Raw genomic sequence first — 19,590 nt, 5'->3', positions numbered from 1 at the left:
TACATTTAAAGCATTTCATGCTTTCAGAAGTAATAGAGCTGTGGGCCTGAAGACGGGATGGAGGAGAGAAGAGGGTAACATTTCAAAGGTGCCCTCTCTTTGTACTGTTAATGGTTATTTTGATGGATTACTTCATAGACCAACGAGTTGATGACTAGGGGTCCAGAGTGGGCATGATTGATATAGATGATTGCATTAGATGATGATTACCTAGTTATTGCAGTGTTTAGAACCAATGGAAGAAAAATGCTTTGAAAGTGACAAATTCTGCAAATTATACAAAGTTTCTAAGAAAAACTCCTGGAGGTTATTTATAGAAGCTCTGGTGATATAGGATGAATGTGGCCAGAGTAGAAAAAAACCAGTAGAAAAAAAATCTATTTTTATCAAAGCAAAATTATTTAAAATTTTATTTCATAATTATACATAGAAGAATTTTATAACAGTCCAAATTTTGGCCAGGCATGGTGACTCATGCCTGTAATCCCAGCACTTTGGGAGGCCGAGGTGGGTGGATCACTTGAGGTCAGGTGTTTGAGAGCAGCCTGGCCAACATGATGAAACCCTGTTTCTACTAAAAATTCAAAAATTAGCTGGGCATGGTGGTGGGTGCCTGTAATCCCAGCTACTCTGGAGGCTGAGGCAGGAGAATCGCTTGAACCTGAGAGGTGGAGGTTGCAATGAGCCAAGATCGCACCACTGCACTCCAGCCTGGATGACAGACAGAGTGAAACTCCATCTCAAAAAAAAAAAAAAAAAAAAAAAAAATCAACATTTTATATAAAATTGACTAACGTATTTGTAAACATCTAGACCATTTGAGTTTGACAAATTTTGGCATCCTGTAGATTGTAGAGTCTAGACCCATTCCACCCTTTTATAGGTGAGAGAACAAGAGTTTTTATTTAATAAGTCTGTTAATGTAGCACCTCTTTGTAAAGTAAAGGTTCTGATTTCTTATGGCCTTTTGGAAACAAATGTCCTGGTAGCTTTTCCCTGTTTTGAGGATTAGAGAAGTTACATTTTGCACATGTGGGTCTCACTCTTTCTATGAAACTTGATTGTTTTACTTCAGAGTCTTTGTGGTCAAGATGGATATCATTGGCCTTTACCCCAACTGGTCCCTATTCCCGGGGCACTATTGGGTCCGAAGGCCTCAGTCTCCACCACAGCAGCTAAACACTGGGGTTGCTTACATTCCTGAGCCCCAGGCTCCTCCTCAGCGACATTGTTAGGAATAATGAGAAGGAAAACGGAAGTCAGTGCTTAGCTGAGAACCTGGCCCATCATAAATGTTACACAAAGCCTTGTTTTTACCCCCGACCCCATCCTTGGTACCCTGATTTTCTCTGCATTCTCCCAGCCTGTTCTGTGTGCCTTTGCCTCTGGTTTTGTTATGCTGTTTCTCCTACCTCCTTTCTCCACTCCTAATTTCCACCACTGTCCCGAGTTCAACTCTCACATCTGCCGTGATGCCCTCCCCGGCTGTTGTGGTGCCCACTCGTGTCCATCTGCGTGGTACTTGACCTGCAGCAGGCAGGGTGCAGGCAGGTGTGCACTGTCTGATGTCCATCTCTAACACCAGCACATGGCTGCTCCGTCATGGGCCATGGGGCCTCCTCCAGGGTGCTAGGCAGAGAGGAGGAAAACGCGTACCTAGGGCTTCCTTAATTAATCTGAATCCACAGGACCCCGTTAAAGATGGGGGAGGGGTGAGTGATTACGTTCAGTTGTTAGAGCAGATCCACTCCCTCCCCATCCTGAAATAACGGTGTCACTAGCATCAGCAGGCGGGGATGAGAACAATCCTGCCCTCTGGAATTTTCCACCTGCATGCGTGCGTCCTACCTTCTAGAATTTACCACGTGCACGCATGTGTCCTGCCTTCTGTGATTTCCTACCTGCATCCATGCTTCCTGCCTTCTGGAATCCCACCTGTGCACGCGTCCTGCCTTCTAGAATTTCCCACCTGCGCACATGCATCCTGCCCATTCATCATCTCCCACACCTTTCCCATCTCAGTGCCTGGAGATGCCCTCCTTCTACTTGCCCAGGCCAGAGGTCTCCACTCTGCTTTTCTTTCATGCCTCCCACCTGCTAGATTCAGAATGCACCGCTTCTCCCATGAGCATCCACCAAGGTCTAGGTGCAGAATTCTGCTAACTGGTTTCTCAGCTTCTCTCCTCCCAGGCAGCCTATTTTCAGCAGAGAAGCTGGGGTCTCATGGAGCTGCCCTGCTGCATGCTTGCATGCCATTTCTCAGCATTGGAGCAGAACCCTCACAGTGAGTGTGGTGGGTGCCTGCCCAGTCAGCTCTGGGGGTGAAATGGAGAAGGAGGGTGGAGGGAGAAAAATCCAAAAGGGTTGGAGAGAGGGTAAAACCATCTTTGAAAATGCTTCACCCCCCTTTTCCTCTTGAGAGCTGCCTTGCAGATTAAAGGCTCAAAGAAGCACTGGAAGAAAGGAAAACGTTTGACTTCATAGAAAACCTGAACTTGTTTGACTGTAAGAGCCTTCTGGTTTGTGGATTTGGAGGGAACGGTGGGGACTGGCTGTGCTTTGCGGATTTCCTCCTCAAAAGCAGGAATCCCAGCCCCAGGCCAAGTTCAACTACTGTGTCTGGGCTCATGGCTCAGGGATAAGTCGCGTGTCTCTCCTTAGCCTGGCTTCCTCATTGTAGTACCCACCAACAGCGACCATGAGGGTGAGAGTGAGAAGAGACCGTGAGGGAAACTCTTGATGCTTCAAATAAGTTTCGAGAGAATTTCGCTGCAGAAACTGGGGCTTCAGAGAGACTGCTGATTCGAGGGGTGCGAGGCAGTGGGTTTCAAACATGCTTTGTCAACACTTGCAGAGGGATGCAGAGAGAGAAAGCGCTAGAGCTAGAGGAGGACATGGTTAAGAGAAACGTCCCTTTGCTCCCTCCCTTCCCTCCCTCCTGAAGTGGAAATGCACAGAAATGTTCATGGGCCCAAGGGAGGGAGGACATGGGCAGGAAGAGGTCATGAATGGAGGCGAGAGCACAGAATGGCTCACGCAGGGACAGGCCAGGGGAGCCTTGGGGACTGGGTGGTGTGCAGGCCCTGAAGTGATAGGGGTGTTCTGCAGGAAGGGGTTTGGGGATGCTGCACTGGAAAGGGTGGGGGCAGGAGGTTTAGGGCAGTAGACAGAAAGCCTCTTTTGTGGAGAAAGTGAGTAGCTGAGGGTGAATGAAGATTTGCAGCACAGCAGGGACGGTCTGTAGGTAGTGTTTTTGGTGATTGCCATTATCTTCTTTGGTGCTGCTGAGAAAAGGCCCTCACAGAAGTCCACATAGTTCCTAGGTCTGGCAGTGTCACCAGAGGGTGCCCACTCCACCCTTGTTTCATTAGAGTCCCAGTCTTAGGTATAAAAGAAAAGAAATCGCTCCTTGGTTTACAGGGTTCCATCCTGAAAGACCCATCATAAGACACAAATGTCGTAAGTTGAAAACGCATTCAGCGCTGGCAACACAGTAGATGGTGCCTGATTTAATGACGGTTTGACTCTTTTAATTTTAATTTTTTGATCTAATAATGGTTTGTGTTTTTGGCTTTTTGATGGTGCAAAATCGACAAGCCTTCAGTAGAAACTATAACCCAGTGGTAAGTTGTAAGGAGATTCTCAACTAAAAATGGGGTTACATCCTCATCAACCCATCGTAAGACGAAAAATCCTGAGTTGAATCATTGTCAAGTTGGGAACCATCTGTACAGCTTATCTCTTCCTTGGAAGAAACCAGGCTCCCTCTGGAGCTTGTATGGTTTCACACTGCCACGTCCCACTCTCAGCGGCACCCAGGACAGTGTCCTTACAGCTCAGATACTGGACTCTCAGGCCTGATGGGGAAGAGAGCGAATCACAGGCCTTGTTCAAGATTTGCCAAAAGAATGAGGTTAAGATCTGATGCCACTATCTTCAGTATTTCCTGATTTAACCAGAGAGCTTACTTTAGCATCTAGAAAGTGTGATTAACTACTTTAGCGTCTAGAAAGTGTGATTAATTTTTTGAGGCCTTTAAAAAGTTTTCTTTAGGTGAAAAGACGTCTTCTATGAGTTATTTGGGTTTTATCATAGGGAAAAGTGGTTTACCATCTAGTGTTGATTGGAATGACTTTGGAGTGCATTTAGTTTATAAAGTGTTTAAATCCAAGGGCTGTTTTATAGAGCATCTTTTGTTTTTCGGATAAAGTTCTAGCCGTTTTCCCAACAGTGATGAAATTCAGTATTTTTAGGTAGCAAAGACACATCTGAGTGGTTTTGCTTTTCCTTCCTATTGACTTTATTCCCAAAGGAAGACGGTGCTTCCGGACCAGTGGGGGGTGTAGTTGGTAATGTGTTGTCATGGTAATCGTTCCCCTCTTTGTCTTAATTGATTTGGTCTCTTAATTTTTGTTTCTCTTTTTATAGTTTAAATGTACAAAGATCTATTCCTTGGAAGACAGCCAAAGGCATTCAGTAATTTGTAAGAATTTGTAAAATTCAAGTATCAAGGATTCCAAAGGTAGAAACAAATCTTTAATAAATTTAGAAAAATATTAATATATCAGAGAAAAATAAGTTCTTTTAAAAGGAACTCAATTTTAAATCTACATTTAAGTAATATGCATTACAAATTTAAAATTACAGTTGACCCTTGAACAACATGGATTTGAACTGTGTGAGTCTATTTATATGTGAGGTTTTTTTCAGTAATTACTAGAAAATTTTTTGGAGATTTGCAACAGTTTGAAAAATCTTACAACATAGCCTAGAAATACCAAAAAAAATTAAGAAAAGGTTATGTCATGAATGCATAGAATATATGTAGAAGACTCGGCTGTTACTGTAAAATATATACAAATCCATCATAAAAAAGTTAAAGTTTGTCAAAACTTACACAAACACAGACCATACATGGAACCATTTGTTGACAGAAATGTAAAAAAAACCATGAAGGTGCAGTATGAAATCATCACTGCATAGAATTAACTGTAGTACATGCTGCACTTAATTTCATAGTCATGAAATAATTACTGTACTACTGTGATAATTCTACTGTTGCTGTGAGCTCAAATGTTACAAGTATACACTTAAAATGCCATGTGATGCTAATCATCTCCATGTGAGAAGCTCCCTTCCCAGTGAATTGCTCATTGCATTAAAAAGTGACCTCTCATGGGTCTTATGTATTTTTCATGTTTAATGTAATACCGTAAACTTTGAATAACACAGGGGATCCATACTAGTGAAGCTGGAAGTGCTCCCAAAGAGCTTACTTTATTCTAAGAATACGGTATGTAATACATATATGACATACAAAATGTGTGTTAATGACTTCATGTTATTGATAAAGCTTCTGATCAGCAGCAGATCATTAATAGGTAAGTTTTTGGGGAGTAAAATCGTATACATGAACTTTCAACTGCATGGGGTGTTGGTGCTCCAACTCTTACCTTGTTCAGTGCTCAGCTGTGTAATGTTTATTCTTCTCTCCCCATCCTTCTCCACAGCAATTTTCTCGGGGTGCATAAAGATAGGATGCTTTGATCTCTGTAGCACCTGATACAGCTCCCTCCCTGCTGTCCTTTTCTTTGACTCCAGCCTGCTGGCCTGTGATGGTTCCATGTGGTTTCTTTTCTTTTCCATGAGGTCCTGTGGTCGTGGTGTTGCAGCGCCTGCGTCCTCATCTGTACGATGGAGGCAGTACTCTGACCTGTTCCACAGTGTGTCTAGACTTCTTTGCGCACGTGAGTTCCTCTTCTCTGCGTACGCCTACCACAGAGCAGGGGTATCCACTCTCGGTGAATGCGGCTTGAGAAGGCTGCGTGTGGAGGTGGCCTTCCTCACCCCTCCTCTTTTCAGGACTAAAAGACTAGTGTTTTCCTCTGGTGAGGCTTTTAGGGTGGAGGGATTCGAGGACCTTCTGCCTGTGGATAGCCTAGGCTGTTTTCTGTGGTTACCTTTGCTCAGGTTTTCTCTTGACTTTCTGGGTCTCAAATCAGTTGGATCACTGCATTAACAGTCCTGCCCTGGGCCTTCGTGTCTGTGTGTGGACCACAGCAGGGCAAAAGGGAAGACCTTCTCTCAGACACCAGTGCTAGTGGTGAGGGTGCCTAGAAAGTGAAAGTTAGTTTCTGGTGTCGGCCTCTCCTGGTTCTGAGTAGGATCTCGCTGTTGGGGTTCTGTGCTGTCCTTCAGGACTCGGGCTCTGGATTTGCGGAGAGCAGATCTCAATATTAACTATGCAGCTGTGCAGCAGGAGTGACTGCTGGCCAAGTTACCTGGATTTTTTCTCATCGGTTGAGTGGGGATGGTGCTAGTGTCTCTGCACAGGTTTGTTGAGGGGACTTGATGCTTCCCACAAATGACAGTAGGGATGTGGCCACCGTAAAGTGGCACTGTGCTTAGCAGAGCTGCGTGTTCTGACCTGCACTTACATTTCAAAGCCATTGAAACAGATTCAAGATCATGTATTGTTTTAAAAAATCTACTCTTTTCTATCGGGAGGCTGACCAGACTACTGAAGTGGAAGGAGCTGTAGATGCTTGAATAGAATATGCCACACAAGTCTTTTTCAAACTGCTGAGAATAAAAAATCAAAGGTCATCCTCATACCTGTGGTCACATATAGACCCTTGTACCTAATAATGTGCAGTTGGAAGCAATGAGGTCATGCTTTCTTCAGATAATTAAAATAGCTCTTGAATCTGTGCCTTCTCCCCCTTCTGCCATCAATGCATTGTGGAAGAAAAGCGGAAATTGGTGTTCTAAAAGGCATTCTTCGTATTTGCATAGACCAAAAACCCAAGAGTTTTTTTTTTTTTTTTTTTTTTTTTTTTTTTTTTAAAGACAGGAAGCAGAACAGGCACAGCTTTTAGCTAGGGATCTAGTACTTAGGATTCAGTTAGGGCATTTTGAGGAACCAAGTATAGTTTTTACTTCAAGCAGCATAGTAGCAGCAGGTTCCCCCTTTCCAGCCCCCAGGAAGTAGGATATGATTCTTCGAAGCGTTACTCAATTTTTTCCCCAATATTTTCCCCCTGCAAACATCATAGGAATGAACAGTAATTTACAGAAAAGAGATGAGTGGTGGTGCTTATCTTTGGAAACACCCGAGGAGCTTATAACAGTATTGCCCCCCACCCCTCCCCATCCTGAGATTCATTTTCCTTGGTCTGGGATGCAGCCTGGGCATGCGGAGTCTTCCCCTCTCCCTCTAGTGATGTAATGTGCAGTCCAGTAGTTGGGGCTAGGTCAGCAGTAGAATCACCCAAGGGCTTGCGGAAACACATGTTATGGGACCCCACGCCCTCCACTGAGTTTCTGGTTTAGTAGGTCAGGGTCTGGGCTCCAGAATTTGTATGTTAACAAGCCTCCGGGTGATGCCCATGCTGGATGTCCAGGGACCATCGTTTGAAAACCCTAGGACTGTAGGATCCTGGTTAAGAGCATGGACTCCTGGACTGAGCTCCGTCTCCTTCTTTGAGTCCCATCACCAGCCCTTGCGCCCTCACCTCAGCACTTCATTTTCCCGTTGTGATCAGTGGGAATGGATGCTGTGGTGTGTGTGTGTGTGTGTGTGTGTGTGTGTGTGTGTGTGTGTTTACACATAGAAAAATACATAAAAAGCCCTGAGCCAAATGCCTGCTATTAACTGGTGCTTCGGAATCTTTCTTTCCTTCACTTGACAAATTATGGTCATTGATTCGTTCTTCCATCCAAGTCCATTCACTTTCTTTATATTGGTAGCTGGGTGGAGTTGGGTTTTACTCAATTTCATCTTCACTGTTTATATTTTAAGTGTTTTTACTTTAGTTGGTTCTGATTTGGGTATGTACTTTTTTTTGTAAAAATTAACATTTCAGTAATGTTCAAAATTTGTGTCTTTACTGGTGCGCATAAAATTACTGTATGATTAAAAATCATTGTATTTCATTGTTTGAAATTTTGTATGTTTTTCTTGACTATACATTTAAGAGATTTGTCGTTTATTATATTTCTTGGATTTTAATAAATTTTGTCATGCTTTGCTTTCCGATTTGTTTTTGACTGTATTTCCCTCTTTCTGGTTCAAGATGGATGGGTTGGTGTTGATTTATTTTGTCTTTATAAAAGATGCAAGTGTCTCATGGTATGAGTTTTTCTTCTTTTATTTCTCTTGCTTCACTTTATTTGTCTTGACACATGGGAGTGTGCATTGTCCTAATTGTCTAGGACTGTATTGTATCTTTATTTCCTCCTTGAACCATTTATTTAGGCCAGAGCTTGTTTTTAATTTTCAAGTGCCTTAGTTGTTTTTTTTTTTTTTCCTTTTTTTTTTTTTTTTTAAACACATGTTACTAATTTCTGGTTTTCTTGTATTTGGCTGTAGCATGGATCCCCTTGGCACACTGGCCTACAGTCCCTGTCTCAGTGCTGGACATTTGGAGTCCTGTCTGTAGCTGCATGCAGGCTGGGAGGAGGCAGCGTGTAACAGGTTTTTCACTGGGGCCGTGTGTTCTATAACTCCAGAGAGCTTTGCATTTTTGTAAAATGCACTACTTTTCTTTGTGGTTTAGTATTTTTAAAAAATAATAATTTTGCAAATGTTTATAAATATTTGCAAATGCCTGTTTTTCACAAATATCAATTAATGCCTTCTCATTACCCATTATTCCAATTTTATTTCTTTGTCCTATATAGTAAACCTGTGTGTTTATTATATAGGACATCTGCAACAACTAGTTTTCCTCGTTTTCTCCTTGAGAGTCTCATAGTTTTTGCTTTTAATGTAAGCTTTTTATCGAAGTGTAAACTTTTTATTAAACTTGCTTCTAATTTTAGATCTATGTATTTTGATATTTTGCTGTTTGGAGGTTAAAGGCCTACTACTGTTTTTATTCGTTATCAGTTATGCTTTTATCAATGCTTTTTAATATTTGGATTATTATTTCTTTGCCTTGAGTGACACTGGGCTATCATTGCTACCATTGCTTTTATTTTGTTTTCATTGTGTTTGGTTTTTATATCTGCTCATTCTGTCTTTTTCTTTTCTAGCTCCCTTTTTAAAGCTTTTCTATTTGCCTTGGGTATTTTTTTTTTTCATCAGAATAGTTTTGACTATTATTTTGAAAAGGAGAATTGGATGACTGACATTTACTGCTATGTCATCTCTCTTCTGTTGCAAATTGTTTGGGTTTTGAATAAATGTATCTTCATCTATTTTCTCTTTGATGTTTAAAGAATTATTAGTTTCTTTTTATGTTTTTATTATGGCTTAGAATGTAAATATTGTTTTCCATTCTACATGTGATTATTTTAATATACCATGAACATTATTCAATTATATTTTTCTTAATAAAGAGTAGGATCTTCTGGCTTTTATGGAAGGTATAGCTTTTTAAACAACAACTCTACGATGATTTAAGATTCAAAACGTCTTTCTAAAATTTTAAATTGAATTTTATTATTTAACCTGATCATCATTAATTATACAACTTACCCTTATTAGTCAGCAAATCTTTCATGGGTCCCTCTTACTATGTGCTGTTCTGGGTATAGCAGGGAACAAGACTGAGTTCTTAAACAAGATGGGGTTTGTGACTGTCTCAAAAGTGAAGCTGTCAGGAAGTGGTTGTTGCCATGGAGAAGATACACCAGGGCCATGAGCTAGAATGGCGTGCCACTTGAATGGGTCAGGTGTGGCAGACACATGACTGTCATCTGAGTGTCTTGCAAGTGGGGGCCAGCATTCTGGGGAAGAGAGGAGAAAGTCTGAAAAACACATTCAATGTAGATTTCCTAAGGAATGCCATAGAATGTTCTAGTAGTGTTAAATGCACATTTTGGATTTGTGGCTAAATAACAAAGGATTCGTGTGGCGCAGTCACATGACTTTCCCTCCAGCCTCACGCACTTCCCGGGCTGGCTAGGTTCCTTTAAGCAGATGAGCTGTGTTTTCTAAGAGAGGGAGTCACAGGAAGAGGTGGCATAAGAGCTGTGGTGTTTGCTGGGAACATTTCTGGCTCTCCTGAGCCAGGGAGGAGAGGAGTGAGGACTGAGGAGTGAAGAGAGAATAGAAAGGGCAAGGCCAGTGCGCCAGCCTCTCTGTGCCCTGGGCAGCACTTGGGTGTGAAGGGGCTGGCGTGGGAGGGGACGTGAGGGAGCGGGCCCTCCAACTGAAGTTGGTGACCCCGATGTTGACCACAAGCCCAAACACAGCCCTGCCCTATTTTCAAACTGTGGGTTTCAACCTGTTATCAGGTCTGGAAATCAAGTTAGTAGGTCATGAAAAGCGTTTTTAATAAATACAATAGAACAGAAAAGGAAATATGAGAGTGGATTGTATGGGTTCTTAGCATGCACTTAGCACGTTGCCATGTGTGATAAGCCACTTGCCATGCGGGATAGACAGGGTGAGCATGGATTGGTCACAGATGTGTCATTTGGTCACCTGCTTACTGGCATTGCGTTAGAAGATGTCCATTTGACTCTCTTTTCAGGTGGGAGGGTAAACGCTCTACAGTTTAAATCAACGTAAACATAATTTGCATTTAACTGTGAGGTGAGGGCTTAAGAGTATCATCTACAGTCTGCCAGACTCTAGATTTCAGTTAGGAACACCCAGTGTACTTTTCAGAGAAAGTGTTATTGGGTGCAACATTTTTCAAGTTTATGACAATTGTATCATTTTAATTTAACTAGTACAAGTTGCCCTAACATGGAAAAACAAAAAACAACCCATATAATCAGAAAAACAAAGACCTTCAACTTCAGCTGCTGGATCCAGAAGTGCAAATATTGGCATTGTTAAGAAAAATGTTGACTTTAGAATGAGTAAACTTTTGACTCTGCCTGAACGATTTTTCTGAACTATAGTCTAATAAAGAAGTTTAAGCTTTATCATGAAGATTATTTAAATTTTCATTAATTAAAATAAACAGATTTTTATGCATTATTTATAATAGTAATCTTACAAAGGAGGGTTTAACCTTCAACATTAAAAGGACAATGTGAAACTAACACAGCAAGCCAAACTTGTTAGTAGGCCCTTTTAATCAAGGGAAGCAAAAAGACAACAGATATTGATACAATTTCTTAATCATCTGACAACGGTTAATGAGAAAGTCATTAGTTATTATAGACATAAAGCTGCTATCTATCTACTGGCTTATAAAACTATTCCTCATTATCTGTGAATATGAATCACATATTTTGATAAATCAGCTGATGATTTAGAATCTGAACTCTTTACAGTACCACAGTAGATTATGCAGTTGTATAACTGTAGGATGTTCAGAAGTGAGCTTTTTAGCTGGGCATGGTGGTGAACTCCTCTGGTTCCATAAGTCCCAGCTGCCTGGGGACTAAGGATTGCTTGAGCCCATGAATTTGAGGCTGCAGCGAGCTTTGATCACACCACTGCTCTCCAGCCTGAGTGACAGAGGGAGACCGTGTCCCTTAACATTCCAGGTATGTATATACCACATTTTGTTTGTCTATTGATGAATTATCCATTAACTCAGTAGACACTTGGGTTGCTTCCACCTTTTGGCTATTGTGAAGAACGCTGCTATGAACGTGGGTGTAGAAGTACCTGAGCCTCTGCTTTTGATTAGTTTGTATTATATGCTTAGAAGTGGAGTTGCTACTATAAGCTTAGAAGTGGATCATACGTTAATTCTATGTTTAATATTTTTGAGGAATCACCATATTGTTTTCAACCGCAGCAACACCATTTTGCATGCCAACCAGCAGGGCTCAGGGGTTCCAGTTTCTCCACATCCTCATCAATACTTGTGGTTATTATTTTTGATATCAGTCATCCTAATGGGTGTCAGGTGGTATCTTGTTGCAGTTCTGATTTGCATTTCTGCAATGACTAGTGATGTTGAGGACCTTTTCATGTGCTTTATAGCCATTTGTATGTCTTCTTTGGAGAAATGTCTATTCAAGCCCTTTATGCCTGTTTAAATTAGGTTGCTTATGGTTTTTGTTGTTGAATTGTAGGCATTCTTTATTGTAGTTGTCTGGTTTCTTTTTTTCTCTTTTTTTTTTTGAGATCGAATTTTGCTCTTGTCGCCCAGGCTAGAGTGCAATGGCATGATCTCGGCTCACTGCAACCTCCGCCTCTGGGTTCAAGCGATTCTCCTGCTTCAGCCTCCTGAGTAGCTGGGATTACAGATGCCCGCCTCCATGCCTGGCTAATTTTTATATATTTAGTAGAGATGGGGTTTCACCATGTTGGCCAGGCTGATCTTGAACTCCTGACCTCAGGTGATCTGCCTGCCTCGGCCTCCCGAAGTGTTGGGATTACAGGTGTGAGCCACCACGCTGTGCCTAGTCTATTCTTATATTACTATAAAGAACTACCTGAGACTAGGTAACTTATAAAGAAGAGAGGTTTAATTGACTCACAGTTTCGCAGGCTATACAGGAAGCATGGCTGGGGAGGCCTCAGGGAACTTAGACTCATGGTGGAAGAGGAAGGAGGTTCATCTTACGTGGCTGGAGCAGGAGAAAGTGTGAAGAGGGAGGTACTACACACTTTTTTAAACAGTCAGATCCCATGAGAACTCTATCATGAGATAGCACTAGGGGGATGGCGTTACGCCATTAAAAACCACCCCCGTGATCCAGTCATCTCCCATCAGGCCCCCTCTCCAGCGCTGGAGATTACAGTTCAACATGAGATTTGGGTGGGGACAGAGCCAAACCATATCATTTATATATTCTGGGTTTTAATCCCTTATCAGATAAATGCTTCGTAAGTATTTTTTCCCATTCTATGTGTCATCTTTACAATCTTTTGATAGCGTCCTTTGATGCACAAACATTTTGAATTTTGGTGAAGCCCAGTTGATTTTTTCTTTTGCCTGCACCTTTGGTGTCGTATCTGAGAAATCATTGTCATATTTAATGTCTTCAAGATTTTTCCCTGTCTTCTAAGAGTTTTATAGTTTTAGCTCTTACGTTTAGGTCTTTCATACATTTTGAGTTACTTTTTGCTTATGGTGTAAGTTTAGAGTCCAGCTTCATTTTGTTGCATGCTGATGTCCAGTTTTCCTAGGACCGTTTAAAAAAAATTGTTATTTTATTTTTAGTTTTTTGAAACAGTCTCACTGTTGCCCTGGCTGGAGTGTAGTGGCGTTATCACAGCTCACTGCATCTTCAATCCCTGGGCTTAATTGATCCTCCTGCCTCAGCCTCCCAATTAGCTGGGACTACAGTGCACATGACCATGCCTGGCTAATTTTTTTAGAGGCGGTGTTTCACCATGTTGTTCAGGCTGTTCTCAAACTCCTGGGCTCAAGCAATCCACCTGTCTCTGCCTCCCAAAGTGTGGGGATTACAGGTGTGAGGCACCACACTTAGCCTCCAGAACCATTCATTTGTTGAAAAGACTGTCTTTTCCTCAGCGAACAGTCTTGGCATCCTTATTGAAAATCAGTTGATCATATATGTGAGGATTTATTTCTGGGCTCTCTGTTTTATTCCTTTGGTGTATGTTAGTTCTTATGTTATTACCAGACTGTTTTGATCACTGTAGCCTGGTAGTAAGTTCTTTTGTTTTTGTTTGGTTTTGTTTTGTTTTGTTTTGTGAGATGACGTTTGGCTCTGTTGCCCAGGCTGGAGTACAGTGGCGCAATCTCTGGCCCGCTGCAACCTCCACCTCCCAGGTTCAAGCAATTCTCCTGCCTCAGGCTCCCAAGTAGCTGGGATTACAGGCACATACCACCACACCTGGCTTATTTTTGTAGTTTTAGTAGAGATGAGGTTTCACCATGTTGACCAGGCTGATTTTGATCTCTTGACCTCAAGTGATCCGCCTGCTTCGGTCTCCCAAGTGCTAGGTTTACAGGCGTGAGCGACCATGCCCAGCCGTTAGTAAGTTTTGAAATCAGGAAATGTGAGTTCTCTGTGTTGTTCTTTTTCAAGATTGTTTTGGCTGTTCAGGTCCCTTGAGAAGCCATATGAATTTTAGGATGGCTTTTTCTTTTGTTTTTTGTTCTTTCTCTTCCAGTTTTTTTTTTTCCCCGTGTAGTTTACTCAAAAGGCAAACAAAAAATCTTTCATTGTCACAATATTATATAAAATCTTTTTCAAAAGAGAAAACCAAATTTCATGTTTGTATTAGTGCATCTTTAATGCTAAAGCTACTTTTTAATAACATTTTATAAATCTATCTAGTTTTAATTAGTTTTAATTAGTTTGACCACAAGGTAGGATTTTCATAAACTTTTTCGAGCTCTTTACAATTTTTCATTGAATAGCAGATCAGTTTTTTTAAGGAAATCCTGTTATTCAGACACATGGGCCCACATTCTGGCCCTGCATCTGTGTGCTTTCATTTTAATGTTCAACCGACAGAAAAACCTAAATCATCCCCTTTAAGTCTTAGCCAGCTTACTTGCAGAACTTTACAGGATCAGCCCTTCACAAACCCTCAGCTCTGTTTCTGCAAAAAAAATGCCAGTGGGATATTGATAGGGATTGCATTGAATCTGTAGATTGCTTTAGGTAGTATTTCATCTTAACAATATTAGTTCCTCCAACACAGCATGTCTTACCGTTTATTTATGTCTTTATTCTTTTAGCAATGTTTTAGTTTTCAGTGTACAAGTAGTTCACCTCTTTGATTACATGTATTTCTAAGTATTTTGTTATTTTTGATGCTATTGTAAATGGAATTGTTTTCTTAAGTATCTATTGGATTGTTCTTAATTTATAAACACAAATGGTTTTTCGTGTTCACTTTGTATCCTGTACCTTTTTGTTGAACTTATTTACTAGCTCTGATAGTTTTTTATTATGGAATATTTATGGTTTTTACATATAAGATATCATATATCATCTCTGAACCTTGATGATTTTAGTTCCTCCTTTTCAGTTTGGATGGCTTTTATTTCTTTTTCTTGTCTCAGTGCTCTGGCTAGGACTTCTAATACTATGTTAAATAGAAGCGGTGAAAGTTGGCATCCTTGTCTTATTCCTGATCTCAGGGGAGAAGTTTTTCATCTTTCACCATTAAGCATAATGTTAGCTGTGGATTGGTTACGTTTTATTAGAGACCAGAGATAGCCCAGCCCTCTTGCTGTATCTAACTATAGTTTCCTTGTCCCGAGGAAACTGTTCCACTGGGCTTATGGGACACACATTTTCCTGGCTGAGAAGCAATCTCCTTTGGCAAATACTTACAAAGGTGATATTTAGGTAATAAAACTGGCATATTAAGTGATATTTTTGACAGTCTTAACACACATTAAGTTTGAAACTTCAGGGAGAAAATAAGAAAATATTTCAATATGTTGAACACATCCAGGAATTCCAGAAGGTGTAATAGTCACGGCCAGTGGGTCTGCACGGGTGAGCTGGGAGACTGGGAGATGACCACAGCAGGGAGGCGTGCGGCGCGTGGGCAGCCTGGTGGGATGCGGCAGAACCGTCACCCAGCGGGCAAGGTGGCCAAGAGGACACTCCTTCCTCTCCCAGGCCCTCAGAGATGTGGGCGAAGGGGAGAGAAACAGGTCCCTGCAGGTAGGGGAGAAGGCAGAAGGAGTGTTCAGAGATGGGGCTAGGACATGGGAGGTGGTGGGGTAAGGTACAGAGTGAGGAGATGCACAAGACTGTGTTTGCTAGTGTGGGAGGCAGAGGCCGCCTGGCTGCCCGCGTGAGACACCCTGGCGTGGTCCTGCGATCTGGCAGCAAATGATTTGGGGCACTGGTCCACATGGAGGGCTAGGGGTGATGGCCTGTACAGTGAACCCACACCTATATGTGTATGAAAATAAATATATATATATTTAAATATATAAATATTTATATTCATATGTATTCAATATATAAAACGATTTATTTTAAGGAGCTTGCAAGTCTGAAATCTGCAGAGCAGGCGGACTGGAAATTCACACAGGAGTTTGCTGCAGTCTTTAAGCTAAATTCTTGTTTCCCTAGGAAATCTCAGTGTTTGCTCCCAAGGCCTTCTGTGGATTGGGTAATGTCTCTGTTAAGGGTCATTTCCTTTAAGCCAAGTGATTGTAGACATTAACCACTCCTACAGAATACCTTCATGGCAACAGCCAGACTAGTGTTTGGCTAAGTGACTGGAAATTAGAGCCTGGGCTATTGACGTGTAACACCAGCTACCCCGAGGACAGGCTGACTGCGAACTGGGAAAGGCTGAGGCCTTGGGGCTGCTGGTTGTGGCAGAGGCAAAGGGTGGATCCTGGCCACAGTTCTCACTCAGTAGGTTGGGGACATCTGAGCCAGGTCGTGGACGTGCTGCCTTCATCGTGCCAGTACTTCCACTGCTCTCGACCGGTTCCTTTCAGCCCCAGCAAAGTGTTCTGGGACCATTCTTTGGTGATTTGGGGGATTCTAGAGAAACTCTTGCAGAAAACATGGTTGGTAGTAAATTTCACAGATCTGGGATGCTTCTGTTCCTTTTCGCTGTGATGAGAATTTCGTAGTGATTTTATATTTTGGGTTTGTGTTAGTTTAGTAAGACTGTCGTAACAAAGTGCCACAGACTGAGGAGGGGGCAAGGGGACTTAAACAGCAGAAATCATTTTCCCACAGTCCTGGATACTGGAAGTCCATGATCAAGGTATCAGCCGATTTGGTTTCTCCTGAGGCCTGTCTCCTTGGCTTGCAGATGTTCATTTTCTCAAGGTGTCCTGACATGGTCTTCTCTCTGTACAAGTCTGTGTTCTAATATTCTCTTCTTATAAAAACACCGCTTGTATTGGATTAGGGCCCACCCTGATCATCTCATTTTAACTTAATGACCTGTTTAAAGACCCTGTTTCCAAATGCAGTCACATTCTGAGGTACTAGGGGTTAGGGCTGCAGCTTAGGAACTTTGGGAGGATATAGTGCATCCCATAACAGGGTCTTGTCTTGATTTTTGTTGTTGTTATTCTGATTGTTAGAATTAATATCCCTCATTTTATTCGGTACTAGGTGCCGTGGCCTGCAGGGGAGAGTGTGTAATGAGTTTGTTGGGTTGAATGTCCACTGAGAATTCCGACTTGTTCTATGGCTGGTGGAGCTAGTGTTCACTCAAATGTTCCGTGGTCCTGGCCCCGAACACACACATAACCCCTTCCGGGCTTCTTTGGAATTTGTCTGAATCCCTATTTGTGAAAGCATGATGCAGTTTGCAGGATGTTAATAGATGCTATAGGGAAGAAGGGTGAGGCAGTGCAGAGGAGTGCTGGGAATGTGTGAGTTAAATTTAGAGGATCTGATGTCACCCTCACCACTCTGGGCACCCTTCTACCCCACAGACTTTTGACCTCACAGATGACCTCTCAAGGCCCCATAGTTGGGGACCATCTCTGCATGTCAGCAAAAAACTGGCGCCCCGAGCAAGTGTCCTTACTGAACCTACAAGCTAAGGCCAAGAGCTGCCCATTCAGACACGTCACACTTGAACCAGCCATAAGTAGTGGATTTTTTTTTTTCTGGCTTGGCTTCTCACAGTCTGTCTTTATTCCAGGTGCTGCTGCGCAGTAAATGTAATTTGAAGAAGGCAGAAGGAACCCATGGCTTTAGCTGGCTGCCCAGATTCCTTTTTGCACCATCCGTACTACCAGGTATGGGCGAGCACGTATATCTGATCCTGGCCCGATGGTGCTGGTCGAGGGCCAGGGCACACATGTTGGCAGCAGCCATGGATCGTTTCTGTCACTCTCAGGTCACCAGGACACGCTGGAACAGGGGCTGGTGACAAGTCCCATGATGCAGAGACCCACTGCCCTTTCTGCCTCGGTCTTCTGTGTCTTGCTTTGCCTTGTAAGATAGCGCAGTCATGTTCCTGTTTGACTGTGCGTCCTTTTCTAAAAGAGTTTGGTTGTAGTACAGAGTTGCCCACTGAGATCCAGGCTTCCATGTTTGGAATGAAGCAGGCACTGTGTTTTTCACCTCCTGGGTTGGGCCAGACACTCCTGATGACAGGTTCTGCAGTGATGGTGGATGTCAGGACACTCACCTGGAGTCATGTGCTCATGGCATGAGGGAGTGGGAAGGAGAAAGGGCTTGGTGTCTTAACAGGTGTTCTAGAGGGAGTCCTCTCCACAGATTGGCTCTTTCCTTTCCTGAGAGCCCCAGGTGGAATTTTGTGGGAGAACAAGTTCATTTCTGTTCCTTCACTTTCTCTGGCTCTTCTTCATGGGCTGCTAGAACAGTTTCATCTCCAACTTCCCTTCATCTTCTGAAACAGATTTTATTTGAATTGCACTTGGCGGTGTAGATGGATTCATTTTTAGGGGATGGTCTTTGGTTCTTTAGATTTAATTTGCGAGTCCTGATTCATCCTTACTCGTGCTTTTGTCATTGGAAGTACTTACACCATCTCTTCCAGGCCTGTGACTTTTCGGCTGGAGCAGTCCTAGGTTTGGAAGTCCTTTCATATGCTCTGGCTTTGGTCAGGTTTTTGCACTTCTTTGAACTTGTTATTTTCTCTCTTAGTCTGTGAAGTCTCTTTTTAGCTACTGTGATGAGAAATTGCCTACAGCATTATGGCTGCAAAAAGATGCCTTTGAACATTTTTTTTTTTTTTTTTTTTTGGTATCTAAGTGAAACAAACCTTCGAAGAAAGGCCGAAGATTAGGAATACCATTCATTCTAATCATCGAATGTGACACAAAGCCAAAATTGGTTACAAGCCAGAAAAGAGGATTAAAACCTTGGCGAACTGTGAAGTTTAGTGGTGACCCCTGGGTCTGTGTAGTTCGTGAGCTTTGCAAAAGGCATCTGCCTCTGCCTCTGCATAATTGTTTTCTTGTTCTTTAAGAGGCTGTGGTTGCCTCCCCCCATTGATTATAGCTCTGTGCTGCACCCACGGGTCACGAGTCCAGTTCTCGTGTGGCCAGTTAGCGTCAGCTAGTTGTCCAGGCCCGACTGCACCCCTCACCCCTGCCTGCTGCTTCCTACTCAGTCCCAAGAGAGTGCAATCAGTGAGCTCCAAGAACAACATCCCCAGGGGAAAGGCTCTCTGAGGTCACTTTAGTAGTGCTGTCCTCGGCTGGGTATAGAATACGCTTTTAGGGCCAGATAATGGCACAGAAGTTCTGTCAGCGTCCCCTCCCTTCCTGGCATTTCCAGTTTCCTGCTGGTACCTACAGAAGTGGCAGATGTGCAAGCTGAGTCAGTTCCTCCCTTGATGGCCTTGTTAGGTGTTTGTAGTCACCGATGCCCCAGGCTGCTTTCCTGGAGCCAGGAAGCCAGGAAGGAAGGGTGGACATCCCTGCCATGTGCTGTCATGTTTTGGGGAAATACTCAGTGCCTCTCAGGGCCATTTGAAAGCACTGTCTTACTCTTTAAAAAATCTAACAGCAAGACTTGGCAGCATATGTCCCTTGTTCCTGGAAAATAAGATGACAGTTCCAGAATTTCTCAGAATGCGGGGTGATTTACAATGGGTTCCAGTCTTGAGCAATCTGCGATTGTATAATAATAATTAGATAAATCTCTCCAGAGTTTTATAGAGAAAAATTTATTCTTAAAACCTTCAGCATACAAATAATTTTCTAATTCTAGCTGTTCGCTTGCAGCAGTGGCTTGGGTTAGATAGGTGGTTCCGTCCGTGAGTCACTGATGTGATTTTTT

At 42.6% G+C, this 19,590-nt stretch overlaps 1 protein-coding gene across 11 annotated transcripts in view; it reads left to right on the top strand.

Annotated features, from left to right (window-relative positions):
- The window catches only part of GRB10 (growth factor receptor bound protein 10), a 203,889-nt gene that overhangs the window by 42,989 nt on the left and 141,310 nt on the right, over positions 1 to 19,590 (top strand). For 2 of the 11 annotated variants that reach the window (XM_050785569.1, XM_050785568.1), the window contains one exon: positions 17,480 to 17,576. The exons of 6 other annotated variants lie outside the window; for them this stretch is intronic. In XM_050785569.1, coding sequence (XP_050641526.1) covers positions 17,526 to 17,576 — 51 coding nt within the window. In that variant the 5' untranslated portion in view covers positions 17,480 to 17,525. Of the gene's footprint in view, positions 1 to 4,597; positions 5,748 to 17,479; positions 17,577 to 19,590 lie in introns of those variants that run through there. 3 more of the 11 variants (XM_050785571.1, XM_050785572.1, XM_050785570.1) reach the window with 2 other exon arrangements.

Source organism: Macaca thibetana, chromosome 3 (assembly GCF_024542745.1).
Source record: "Macaca thibetana thibetana isolate TM-01 chromosome 3, ASM2454274v1, whole genome shotgun sequence".
NCBI lineage: Eukaryota > Metazoa > Chordata > Mammalia > Primates > Cercopithecidae > Macaca > Macaca thibetana.
The sequence above is the reverse complement of the archived record's forward strand: the minus strand, read 5'-3'. Positions and strand labels throughout refer to the sequence as shown.